This window comes from Macaca nemestrina, chromosome 11 (genome assembly GCF_043159975.1).
Source record: "Macaca nemestrina isolate mMacNem1 chromosome 11, mMacNem.hap1, whole genome shotgun sequence".
NCBI classification, from domain to species: domain Eukaryota; kingdom Metazoa; phylum Chordata; class Mammalia; order Primates; family Cercopithecidae; genus Macaca; species Macaca nemestrina.
The window spans coordinates 65934431-65947500 of record NC_092135.1 but is presented as its reverse complement, the minus strand read 5'-3'; the positions used below and the strand labels follow the sequence as shown (position 1 = coordinate 65947500).

Below are 13070 nucleotides of genomic sequence, written 5' to 3'. Positions count from 1 at the left end.
AAAGAACCTTGGATAACATGGCACAGAGCTTGACCTACTGTTGCAAAAATGTTCTTGAGTTATTTTTTCTTAGATTGACACTCCTTAGAAGTCAAGGGCTTGTCTTCATTGAATTACAGCATACAACATAAAGTTATTTCTTCAGAGCCTAAACCAAGTTCAGTTCTGTTTTCTTTCCACTGATCAATTCTGAGAGAAGATCTTGAGCTTAAAATTAAGGAAATGCTTTTAGCAGGGAAAGGATAGCAGTTAATCCAGGTTAGGAGTTCTGACCACCATCTAGAGTACACATTTGCTGTATGTCGACTGAAGGGAATTCTTAGGTTTAGAGATCAGATGAGTAACTAGCATTACCATTCTCATTGGAAAATTCAGAAATCTGATTTTGATGTCACCTTGACAGATGAACCTCCATTTGGAGACATACTGTAGAGAAGGAACTGTGGGGATAGATCATGCATTTTTTTTTTAAAGAGCCAATAATTATTTCCCCAGATATACAGTGAACAGCACACTTCTAAACCATACAGTATAGAAGAAGTGATATTAGCCTGGGCAAATTACTTTTCAAGTAGGTGTGATCAATGGCTTCCTTTCCCATAAACCTGGTGTTTCCTTTGGAACTTTTACTATTTTAAATAATATAATATAATATTGTATAATGATAAATAGAACATTATTAATACCTCTCCAAGAGTTGGACTTTAGGAGTTGGAAGGATTCCATGTTTTTTAATTACAGCAAATATTTCTCACCAGCAATAATATTAGTTTTAGCATATTAATATTAAACTTGTTAAAAACACGGCTCCTCCTGGACACACCTACTGAGGTCAGATCCCATAATCTTCTCCCTAGGCGGTAAGCTCCAAGTGGGCAAGGACCAGGTCTATTTTGTTGACTTCTCTATGTTCCATGCCTCGCATAGTACCCTTGATTCCCATAGTGCATAAAATTTAAAGAGGCATGAGTATGGGACCTGTGTAACTTTATGTACTAAACAAGAGAGCAATGTCACTTTATGTAATTCAGTGACTATTTTTTTAAGTGCTTACTCTATAACAAGGCAGTGCTGCATTAAGTGCCAAGGGAAAATAACCCTTAGCTTTGGAGAGAAGATAAACATATACAGAGATAGTTTCAATGTGATGGGTTAAGTCCTTGATAATCCTAGGGTTTCAAAAATATAAACATTTTGTCAGTTAAAGGTATGAAGATGCCATATGCTTGTATTACTTTCTTATGAAAAACTGTTCGTATAATTATTACTTAAAGTCTGTATTTCACTTAAAATTCTAGGTGAAGAAATCTGGATAAAAAATTTATTGGGAAGGATTTTATGTTTTGTCCAGTGAGGTTATATGGCAGTAATTTTCTCCAGTAGGGAGTTCCTAAAGTTATCCCATTTTGAAGAAGGTATATATTACATTTTTCATCCACATGAAGAAGATTACACTTGAGAACTTAGCGAAAAGCATTTGTTGGAGCCCATTATTCAGGGCAAGAGCTACCTAATTTTTGTGATTTATCTACTATGACCCTTTTCAACTTAAGGGTTTATATTTTCCTTTTTTGTGTACAAAGAAATACTTGGAACCTATGAAAAACTTTTTGGCATCCTTGTTGATTATTTCAGCCCTTTTTTGGTTAGTTTTTTCTTCCTTTATTTTTTCTATTTGTCTGTCCACCTGTACATTTATCCAAAATATATATATATATTGAGCAACAGTTTTATTATCGATATTAGTAATACAAAGATGAAGAAGGCAAAAACCACGGCACACAATGAGCTCACTGTGAGAAGGTCATTAAGTAATTTGTAGGTCACAGTGCAGTGTGACAGGCATTGTAATATACGCGATGATTGAGGGCCAGAGCACAAGGATGGTACTGAGTTCTACCTAGAGAAGGGTAGGGAGTCTGAGGTAGGGATAGAGAGGCTCGGGGAGGCTTCCCAAGGGAGGCGATGCCTGAATGGGACATTTCTTATTTGGTTGTATAATGTATCAGTAATACTTTTATCTAAAAACAAATTCTTAGGTGGTGAATAATAGGTTTCTTACCTTTCTTTTAGCCTTCTGATTTTTAAAATAAACTTAATTGCAGAATAATTTATATATAATAAATTGCATCCACTTAGTACAGTACGTTTGATGAATTTTGACAGCTGTGTACACCCATGAAGCTATCACAGTCATCAAGATACAGAACATTTCCTTCTCCCTGAGAAGTTTCCTTGTGTCCCTTTTGCAATCCATTTTTCCCTCCACCCCTGGCAAAGGCAGTCACTGATCTGCTTTTTTCAAGCTGTAGATCAGCTTGAATTTTATAGACTTTTATATGTATTCATTTGTGTCGGTCTTCTTTCACTCAACTATTTTGAGATCTGTGTTGTTGCATTTCCTTTGATTAATGAGGAATATGGATATACCACATTTTGTTTACTTACCTGTTGATGGACATTTTTTTTTCAGTTTTTACTGTTATGAATAATGCTGCTATTAACATTCATGTATAGTCTTTAAGTGGTCTATATTTTGATATCTTTTAGAAAAATTTCTAGTACAATGGCTGGGTGAGGTGGTAGGTGTGGGTTTAACTTTTTAAGGAGTTTTGCAAAGTGGATTTTCCATTTTACAGTCCCACCAGCAGTGTATGAGAATTCTAGTTCCTCTACATCCTTGTTAGTACTTGATATGGTCAGTCTCTTTAATTTTAGCCATTTAAATAGGTGTGTAGTGGTCTCTTATTATAGTTTTAACTTTCATTTCTCTGATTAGTAACATTGAACCTTTCTCATGTGTTTCTTAGCCATGTATGTCTTCTGTTCAGATTTTGTGTCAGTATTTTACTGGATTGTCTTATGACTGAATTACATGAATTCTTCATATAATCTGAATGTAAGTCCTTTGCCAGATACATATGGATAAGAAATATTTTTTCTCACTCTGTGGCTTGCATTTTGATTTCTTACTGGTATCTTTTAAAGAACAAAAGTTTTCAATCTTGATAAAAAAATTTAAAGTATCTTTTTATGATTTGTATTTTCTTGTATACTGTTTAAGAAATGTTTACCTATCTCTAGGTTGCGAAGATTTTCTTTTTTTCCTATGTTTTCTTCTGAGAGTTTGTTTTTCTTTTTAATCATTTTAGCCTTTACATTTAGGTCTGTGGATATTTTAAGTACTTTTTGTGCAGTAGTGTAAGGCAAAGGTCAGTGTTTTTTTGTTTCCTTCCAGATACACACTTTTGCCAGCCCCACATTTGTAATAAGTTTGATTGTCATAATAAAGAAACACTTTTTCTTGGACTTGTGGGGATGCAAAAAATAAACTCAGAGGTAGTCTCCCACCTAAGCAATACATGTATTAACATTTTGTTCTTTCTTCCAAGCACTTTCTCCAAGTTTACCTGTGAGTTTTTAATTATACTATAGACTCGGCTTTGTATCCTAGTCTAACAGTAGGTAACATTTCTCCAAATGTTTCAGCTTTTCAACTAAACCACACCTATTTCACTCTGTGCCTTTGTTTGTCTGAATCACTGACAAAACACATTTACATGGTGTAAGTTTTAGTTCAATTCTCTGCCTTTTCTTTTAAGTATTTTGCACAAATGATGATGAGTCATTACAGCACAGCTTCTCTTTCAAATATTAGTGGATCTTATTAAAGGAATTCTCTCCCCCTCATTATAAAAGTAATATATGTTCATTAGAGGAAATTTGAAAATACAGAAAGTTATAAAGAAGAAAATGATTACCCATCAGATCATCACTCAGGAATAAGCATAGTTAACATTTTGGCATATTTCCTTCCATTTCTTTTGCTTTGCATATATTTTTTATTGTTCCCATTATACTATATATGCAGTTTTGTGCCATAATTTTTACACTTAAGATTGCATCTTATGGTTATTTTACTTTGGATGATTGTATCTTGTGGTTATTTTTACACTTAGGATTACATCTTATGGTTATTTTACTGTAGTTTATTTAAGTGTCTTCCTATCACTGGAGATTTGATTTGGTTCCAGATTTTTGCCACCATAAACAATGCTCTAAAAACTGGTCTTATACAGAAAACTGTCAGATTTCTAATTTATTTCACATGATAGATCATTGATGTTGAATTGTTAGGTCAATGGGTAGGTATAACCCTCTTAAAAATTTGGAAACATTTCCAAACAACTCTCTTAAAAGCTAGTATCAATTTATACTCTTGATGGCAGTGAAGGAAGCTCTAATAGACTGAATTCTTGCTATCGTTTGGTTTCCTCTTATCATTTTGTAATCTTTGCTAATTTAAATTGGTAGATTAGAAAGTAGTGATTGAATTTTGTATTTTGCATCTTTGCAGATCCAAATCTCAAAATACCCGGGTGTACAAAGTGAGGGAGAGCACAGAAAGACCTTTTGGTAGTTGCAGGGTTTCCATGCCCTATAAAATAACTCACTCTTATATAAAAAGACATTGATTTTTCTATTTTTACTCTAAAAGAATTCACACCATATCCCAAAATGTTCATTAGTCTTAACAAAGCAAGCCTAAGGCTTTCCCTTGAAATGAAAATGTTTATTATAATAGCAAAGAAAGAAATTAGGTTATTCTGAATGTATTTGTTCTTAGTGATTACCTGCTGAAGTCCAGTGGTGATTATTTCATTTTTCAAGTAACTCTCAAATTATCCCTTTATAATGAAACGCTGAGGAGCAGCCTCTTCAGACAAGTCTCTCTGTCTCTTCTCCTTTCCCAGCCTCTCCCTGGAAAGAATTGGAGCATGCTCCTACCCTCACCCTTGCTCTGTCATTAAGCTCTAGGAATCCTGTTGCTAAGTTTCCTTGCTGGCTTTTAGAAAGCAGAAGCAGGTGTCTGAGTGAAGCCCTTGACTTCTGAGCATACAATGGGTGCTGCTCCTCTGAACCTCATCCAGGCAGAGATATCTAGACAGGTCTGAAGCTGTCTGTTGCCTTCTCCCTCTAAAATCTTGACTCCTGAACCTATTGTCTAATTATATGGATACAGATTTTTAATCTTACCCAGGAAAAGTAAGCCCATTTCTAGAGAGAGCTTACAAGAGCAGTTGAACTACTACCCTTTTCTCATCCCTAGGGCCAGAATGAAGATAAGTTAGGTTTATTTTATGCCAGGCAGCAGTCAGTAATGTGGCACCTGTTTTCCTCCAAAGGCACATCATGACATGTTTCTGACTCTGATGGAGTCCTTGTAGTATAACCTCCCAAAGGTTAAAAATGAATAGAATGAGTGGGGATCAGGAGCCCACTACCTGAGCCTTCTTCACCAGTGTTCTCATCTTTCAACCATGGCAGCAAGTTTTTTTTTTTTTTTTTTCCACTGTATGGACTCACAGTACTGTGGTTTTGGTATTGGCAAAGTAGCCACACTGATTTGGGCTAATCCCAGAGAAAAATATTTTGAGTTATGCATTGTTCTTTGGTAAATCTGGCCATGTCTGACTTAATGTAAGAAATCTGCAAAGTAACATTGAAATTCCTCAGTCATTCTTCTCCCCTCCATCTTTGGCAGACTCACATATTCACTATGTTACACATTTATTTGCCCGTTAATTTTAGGAAATGTGAAGTCTGGGAAGTCTTGGTTCTCTTACTGCTTGCTTTATACTATAAGTTGTTCCTTTGTGCTTACAATGTGTTATGTTCGAGGAGAGGGTGCTGAATTGAAGGAGAGTGGCAGCGTGTGATGGCGTAGGGATTGTGTAGGTAAATAAAGAGGCATTCATGGTTTCAACACCGAGATGAGAATTATCTTAAGGACAGCACATTAGACACCTTTGCTCACCTTATCCTGCTCACCCACGAAGTTTCTTTCCAGCTCTCAATGCCGCAATTGCTCATAGGCTTACTGAGCACAGTCAGTACAGTACTTCATTTCTACATGGTTTCTCTTTTGGAGTCTTAACACGTTGCCTTGTGCTAAGTATTTGCCCTGTAGGTATCTGAGCCGAATGGTTTTTCTTCTTTCATTTTTAACTCACCCATCGGTGTAACACATCTTACTTTCTAGACGGACTTGATCACGTCTACCTAATTAAATGTCCTGTTAGACATTCTGCTGACGTTAAAAAAGGTATAGTTTGTGTATATTTTTACTTACGTTATTTTTGTTAGAGAAAGGGAAGGAAAAACTAAAAGAAGATAAAATTCTTTGATTTGCTTTTAATAACTACCCTTTGGGATATTTTAGAATTGAAATAGTAGCTATATATTTGTTTTTAATTATTATTCTAAAATTGAAAGGAACTTGTAAGCAAGCCTGTTGGTGATGACCTGTCAGGTGCTGAAGTGAAATTGAATCATCATTTATGTCCCAAGCAGAGCAAGAGCACCATCACAGGCATCATTATTTCCGTCTTGTAAAACCCCTCAAAGGCAGAAATCTTTTTTCATTCATAACCAGTCAAAAGCATGAACAACTCTTCTGGATACAGGAGGTCCCCAGGCCAACCTCAAATCATTAACGACCAACTTTGATACTGGTTCCAAGTCTTTCAAATACATGACTGTTTGGCAGCCAGATACAAACTCTATTTTGTAAAAAGCCTTTTCATTTCTCTGTTCAGGTCATTTTTAAATGTTTTATTAATGATCACATCAACAGGCTGAAGGAGGTCACTATGCTGAGATGCAGATAAAAATGAGTATTGTGGTTTTTTTTTTCTCCCAGTTGGCTCAGTGGGAAATCCTATTAGTGCTCTAAGAAGTTACATAATTAGCATGGCACCCGCTGCTCATTTGTTGAGCCAAACTGGTTTTTAATGTTCAGAATACAAAACATGGCAGGATCATCTTCATAATGCTCTGTGCTGTCACTGGTCGCCAGGAGCGTTTCTGAGTGACCAATTCGTAATAACAGCGATGATGAGAGCCACAATTAAATAGCACCCTGTGTTTAGAGCACTGTTCCTTCAGGTATCCGTTAGTCCAGTGAGTTCCTGAATGGTGGAGAGTGTGTAACATCAGTGCCACGTGTGCTCTGTCTTCTGGTGCAGAGGAAGAGAGTTGCCAGAAATGCTGACCAGCCACTGGCGAAATGGGTGCTTTTCTTCCATCCCTTTTTTCCTCAGAGACTTCCTCTAATTTGACAGGATCACACACCTTAAGCATGTTTCAGTCTTCTGCTGCATCTTCTAACTTCACGTACACTAAGCTTTTTGATTTCACCAAACAAAGCCATTACTTTAAATTTATTTATAAGGGCAACAGTTATAAGATGGATTATCAGAAAAGTTCTCAGATTCTCATGGGCTTATTTCACTCCCTGACAATTATCAAGGTAAGTCAATCCCAGTGATCAGTCTCTTTATTTCAAATCCCAAGCCAGAATGTCAGTCTCCACCCCCACGTGGTCAGGCCTGTTTACTCAAGCAATGCTGAGCCACTTAAGGACATGCAGGGGCCTGCCTCCCCTAAATCTTGTTATGTATGTTGGGCTTATGGTTAGAAGCTACTATAGGACTCAGTGGAGGATTTGATACCTACACTCTTGTTTAGGATAGGTGAAGGGATGAGACAGAAAAGATCTCAGGGCAGGGACTCAGATCGGACTTGTAGAACACAACACCTAAAGATTATATGTATTGTTGTTGATGTTTTTTCACTAATACTGAGTGCTTGCAGAAGGCACTATCCATGCCTTCTCCTCTTAGTTATGCCATGAAGTAGTTCATGTCACTACCTTATTTTATAGATGAAGAGAGAAAGACTTGGAAAGTTAAGTAAATTTCCCCAAGGTCTCATAGCTCGTCAGTGTTACAATCCCTATTTAAACTCCAGAATGTTATCTCTAGACACCAAGGTAGGACAGGCAGAGTCGGCCTAAGCAACCAAGTACTTTGTGCTCTCCTTTGACTCCTCTTGATGAAAGGATAGGAAAGGAGGCAGAAAAGAGGCTATCATAGGGAGTTATGCTCCCCTGCCTTCTCTGTTCAAATAAAATAAGTGTATCATGCACGTTAGAACAGCCTGAAGCTCAGTGCGCAGGTGGCTCAGGAACAGTGTTTTCGAGCCATAAATGTAAAGCTTTTGTAGCCACCCAGAGCTCTGCTACATATACCAAGGCCAGACTAGGCCACAGCTTCTACATATTGAGTCTTGTCTGAGCTGAACCCACCATCCCAAATGTTGACTGCTGGCTCACTGCTCAGGAAGAAGAGTTTCTTAGCTGGAAGTCTCTTCAGTGTAACGGAACCCTTTACCTTTCTTAGATTTCGTCCTAATGCGACATTTCCTCTGTTGAGCATAGCTCTGCCCTGCCAAGCACCTTAAATGCTCTCAGCCCAGAAACTTTTTTTTTTCTTTTTGCTGGTGTTACTTGGGTATTTATTAAGGGACTTCCATACCTAGAAATGTTGTCAAGTATACTTACATTTAATATACTGCCATGTAGCAGGTAAGGAGGACTATTCTATCCCTTGATTCAGTTCAGCTTCATGAATATTTATTGGGAATGTACTTAGTTGGCAGACCCTGTGCCAGGCTCTTTAGGGGAGAGAGACTACCCAACATCTTAGCTCCTCTGACCCATCTCTTGAATTCTGTGTATTTACCAAAAGGCTTATAATTGTTCACCTTTACCAGCCCTTTATTTTTCAAATGAACATTCAGCAACTCACTTTTTCTTAAACCAAATAATTCTCTTAAAGTTGACAGAGAATCAACGGTTATTTTATTTTGCCTCAGACATAGAGGAAAGCTCTCCTGTATGTTACCCATCTGGGAAAGGGCCCTCTTATCTTTTCCTTCAGAGCTTCTTTCCTCTCTCCAGTCCCAGGGGCACTGTTTCTTAGGCTTTTGTTTTGCTTTGTTTTTTTTTTTTTTTTTTCCTGTACCTCCTTTCTGAAAAGCATACCTGTCACTTTACTGTGAGGAGGCAAATAGCAGGTTGTTTGCAGGATGCACTGTATATACACTTCTGAAGAGTGAGAACTCTTCTTTATCCAGCCTGACATCCTTTAGTAAATTTTTACTTCAGTCAAGAGGTCGGGAAAGATAAGTTAGTCTTAAAAACTTGTCAGAAGTCAACAGTTTAGGTAAAGGACAGTCATTGAAGAAACCATGATGAAGGAAATTGTTGGGTGTGTCTTTTTCATTAGTAATTCTTAGGTATGGAAAACACGTTACCCCCACAGTCTTGGTAAGTCCTTAACTTGGTGGTACAGTTACACCCCTGGGAGTTGCTTATTCAACATTCTCAAAAAACAAGTTTTTCAAATCATCCAAATGTGAGTTACGGCTCTAATCATACGGATTCCGTGACTCATACACAAAAATCAGCTTTATTATTTGACAATCACACAGCATGTGTTAAAACACTGAGGAAAATGTTTTGAGCGTTTGAAATAAGATTACATATTATACCCATCTGCTTTGAAGTCTTGTCCTTGGACATGTCCTTCATGGTGGTGTTGACATTGCACCATTGAAGACTATATTTCATGAATAAGTCAAGCATTTTTCTACTTTTGGCAAACTTCAGGTGCTTGGAAATTTCCAATTAGGGTGGCTGGTATCTATGCCAAGTGATTGATGTCATTTTATTTACTTTATTTGGAACTGTTGAAGGGATGATTTCTTTCCAAATCATTGTAATAATGAGTGTTATAAGTTAGTGCTCCGGAGGCGGAGAACAAATTTGGTTTTTACCAAAGGGACAAATGTTGACTTTTAAATATTTGTCAGAATCAGATAGTATATTAGTTTGCTAGGGCTGCCTTAACAAAGAACCACAAACTGGGTCTATTAAACAATAGGAGTTTATTTTCTCATAGTTCTGGCACCTGGAAGTCTAAGATGAAGGTGCCCAGAGGTTTAGTTTCTCCTGAAGTCTCTCTCTGTGGCTTGTAGAAGGCCTTCTTGCTGTTCTTACATGATCTTTCCTCTGTGCGGGCACATGTCTGTGTCCTAATCTCTTCTTCTAACGACACCTGTCCTGTTGGATTAGGGCCTACCCTAATGATCTCACTTAACTTTAATTACCTCTTTGAAGACCCTGTCCCCAAATACGGTCACATTCTGAGGTACTGGCTGTTAAGCTTTCAACATGAATCGGAACTGTGTGTTCAGCCCATAACAAATGAGAAGGGAAAAGGCTTCATGTGGTGGCCACTTTTCAGGCCACTCTGTGTTAGTAAGAGCTGTGCAGGCAGAACAGCAGTGGGGCTTAAGAAGGGGCATCCCTGGAAAGCAGATAAGGCTGAGCTTCAGATTTCCCTTCTCTCACTTGAAGGAATCTTCAGATTTAAAAAGAAAATCGATTTTGTAAAATCTGAGCTGGAAATGGTGTCAGGTATTTGTCTTCTCCTTAAATGCTATCATGCAAATCATACCCCTTCTGGTATCCTTGCCCTTCTGGGAGATGTTACCCCAAAAGGGGCTTTCCAAACTCCGCTCTCAGCTCTCAGGCACCCACCTGCTCTTCTCCAGGGCAGGCCAGAGGAGTTTCAGTCCTTTGAATGTTAGTCATTGGAGAACCACATAACCCCAACCTCCAAAAACAAGCAGGTGCATTTTTTCTTTTTGCCTTAAGAGAATCTTTGGATTTTTGGTTTGTTTAGACATTCTACATGAAAAGTCCTGTCCTCATCCAGTCTCCTGGCAAGTGTACCCTGATGTATTCTCGTGTGTGGATGTTTCCTTCTGATATACATTAACAACCTAGCAAATGCCTAGGAGCAATGTCATTTTCTGTGCAACTATATATTTTATAAATAATCATTTGCTGAAGTAATTTCAGAAAACTCAAACTTGAGGATTTATAGTGGCTTTGCCCAAGGGTCATTCATCCTAGACTGTAAATGCAGTTACTTACAGGCCTTTTACCTGAAGTGGATCAAAAGGGGAAATACTTGCTCCATCTCATTCATCATTAAATTTAATTATCTTGAAATACCACCTGTGGAAAAGTCAGGGGGATTCTGCTTACATTTCTACCCTGCAGGACACTGGCATTAACACTTCTTATTAATTAGTTCTGCACAGTTTTTTCCTTTGATGAGTGATCATTTTCCTTTTAAATTTGCTAGTCTTTGATATAATTTCCCCTGGATTCGATTACACATACACATTAATAGTAAAATTACAGTAATAGGAAAATTAAAGTATGCTTCTATTTCTGTGATTTCCTGGCTAAAGTTTAAAGAATGCGTTGTCTGCTCACTTTATATTTTTTGTGATTTATGCTGGTTCTCTATGGCTAACTCACTTGATTAGTCACACACACTCTTTAAAACTTTTAAGCAGAAAAAGTTATTTCTTCCCTATTCTGAAGCAACAGAATTGGGAGGTTTAGCTGAGTACATGTCCAAGGTGTTGGCCAGACACAGAGCTTCCTTTGGAAGTTGCCACACCCTGCAACCCACTCTCTTAGGTGTTAGCCACCAGCTTTCCAAGAGAGGACATAAGCCAGTCTCCTACGTGTTCATGGCAGAATGTTACTTCTGCTTCCTACAGATGGTTTAGCTAAGGGGAGAGATCTATGTCTAATCAGTACATTGACTTTCAGACCCCTTCAAATACCCGTCGGAGAAAGCAGTCATGAAATCGCCCTTCGTAGCACTTGACAAGACACTTTTGGGGCCTCAGGAAGAAGTGTGTATAGGCCATCCATTTCTCCAGGTTCTTTGAGCTCCCTCTGTTGAGGTAAATCATCAGTAAACAATGTACTTCCGATGTATTATTTCAGCTCCCAGCAGAAATGCCATCACTCAGGCAAGATTTAATATTGTGCCTTCAGCACCTGGGAGAAAAAACTTTCATCCTTTGCACCATATGGTCGAAAACATTGATATGAAAAAAGTTTCTGTCTTTTGTAACATAAGTTGAAGACATTACTCAGTGTCCCTTATAAAGGGTCTTCCATAATAAAATTCTCCTTGAAATTAATGCCAAGATAAACAAAATCTGCCTTCCATGTTTCTTTTTTGATGAAGTGAGAACTATACTATGAACAGTTTCCCTTTTCTGCCTTAGTTGCAGGCAAATAAAGCTAAGTCCAGTGGTCAGTTGGAGTAGCTGACATCTTAAGTATGTACTAATGTCTCTTTCTGTATTCCCTTTAATTAATTTCTGTTATTTTTAATAACAAAATGTTCAGTTATATATTTAGTTTAATTTTGAAACTACTTAACATCCTTCTTGCAAGAATTAAACCAAATAACTAGTTGGCAAAAAACCATAATTGTCCTTAATACTTAGGAGTTTGTAACAGTTTGTGCCTTAAAGATATAAACTTCTATTGTCTTAAAAATGTATTTATCTCAGAATGTACCAATGTGTGCAGCTCCACCCACCTCGCCATATACTGTTCAGTTTGTATAAATACACCTACTAAGACATGATGTCTGGGTCCCAAGTGGACACATACTAGGTTCATGTCTTATAGATGCCTTTACATTCCTGTTGTAAAGGACTTAGCATGTTGGTTTGGGAGCCTCATGCATGGGAGAGAGGTATCCATCATGGAGACAATGATGAGTCTGTGAGTTCTCTGCAGTAAAACCCACCACACCCTAAACTTAAAGGCACAAATGATGTTAATGAAGACTAGTTCTGTATCAGTTGATTGAAAAGAACAGTGATCTACAGAGACCCTTACATAGTAAGCATGATTAACATTTTTTCCTGCTACAAGAAAAGTTTGAACTTTGACCAGACTGTCATGTTTCTGCTCCTGCCTGCCATTAACATGAGTCTAGTTTTTATATGATTACTTCTTTTCCATTTTGCCCCATAGGTGGAAATAAGTTGAATAAATATATTCACTGGACATCCTAAATGCTGAAAAGGACTGCTGGCTACACGTGACAATATAGTTCCATAATCTTGACAGGAAGCAGCACCCTTACATAATGCCCTGTTCTCTCCTGATTTACCACAGCTGGGATGTAACACAAGTGACTTTGTGCTGTGTAGGTGAAACATTATTAAAATTTCATGTATTCAGCTCTGAAGTAAATATGACAAAATATTACCATTTTAAAAATTCTGGATGGTAGGCACATGTGTATTCATTGTATTACTCTTTGCCCTTTCCT

At 37.6% G+C, this 13070-nt stretch overlaps 1 protein-coding gene across 4 annotated transcripts in view; it reads left to right on the top strand.

Moving 5' to 3' along the window:
* LOC105483292 (serine/threonine kinase 39) overlaps positions 1–13070 on the top strand; it is a 293955-nt gene that overhangs the window by 206136 nt on the left and 74749 nt on the right. Inside the window, exon 15 of one of the 4 annotated variants that reach the window (XM_071072893.1) lies at positions 7804–7873. The exons of the other annotated variants lie outside the window; for them this stretch is intronic. Within the exon in view, the coding sequence (XP_070928994.1) occupies positions 7804–7858 (55 nt within the window). The 3' untranslated portion in view covers positions 7859–7873. Of the gene's footprint in view, positions 1–7803; positions 7874–13070 lie in introns of those variants that run through there. 4 annotated transcript variants of the gene reach the window in all.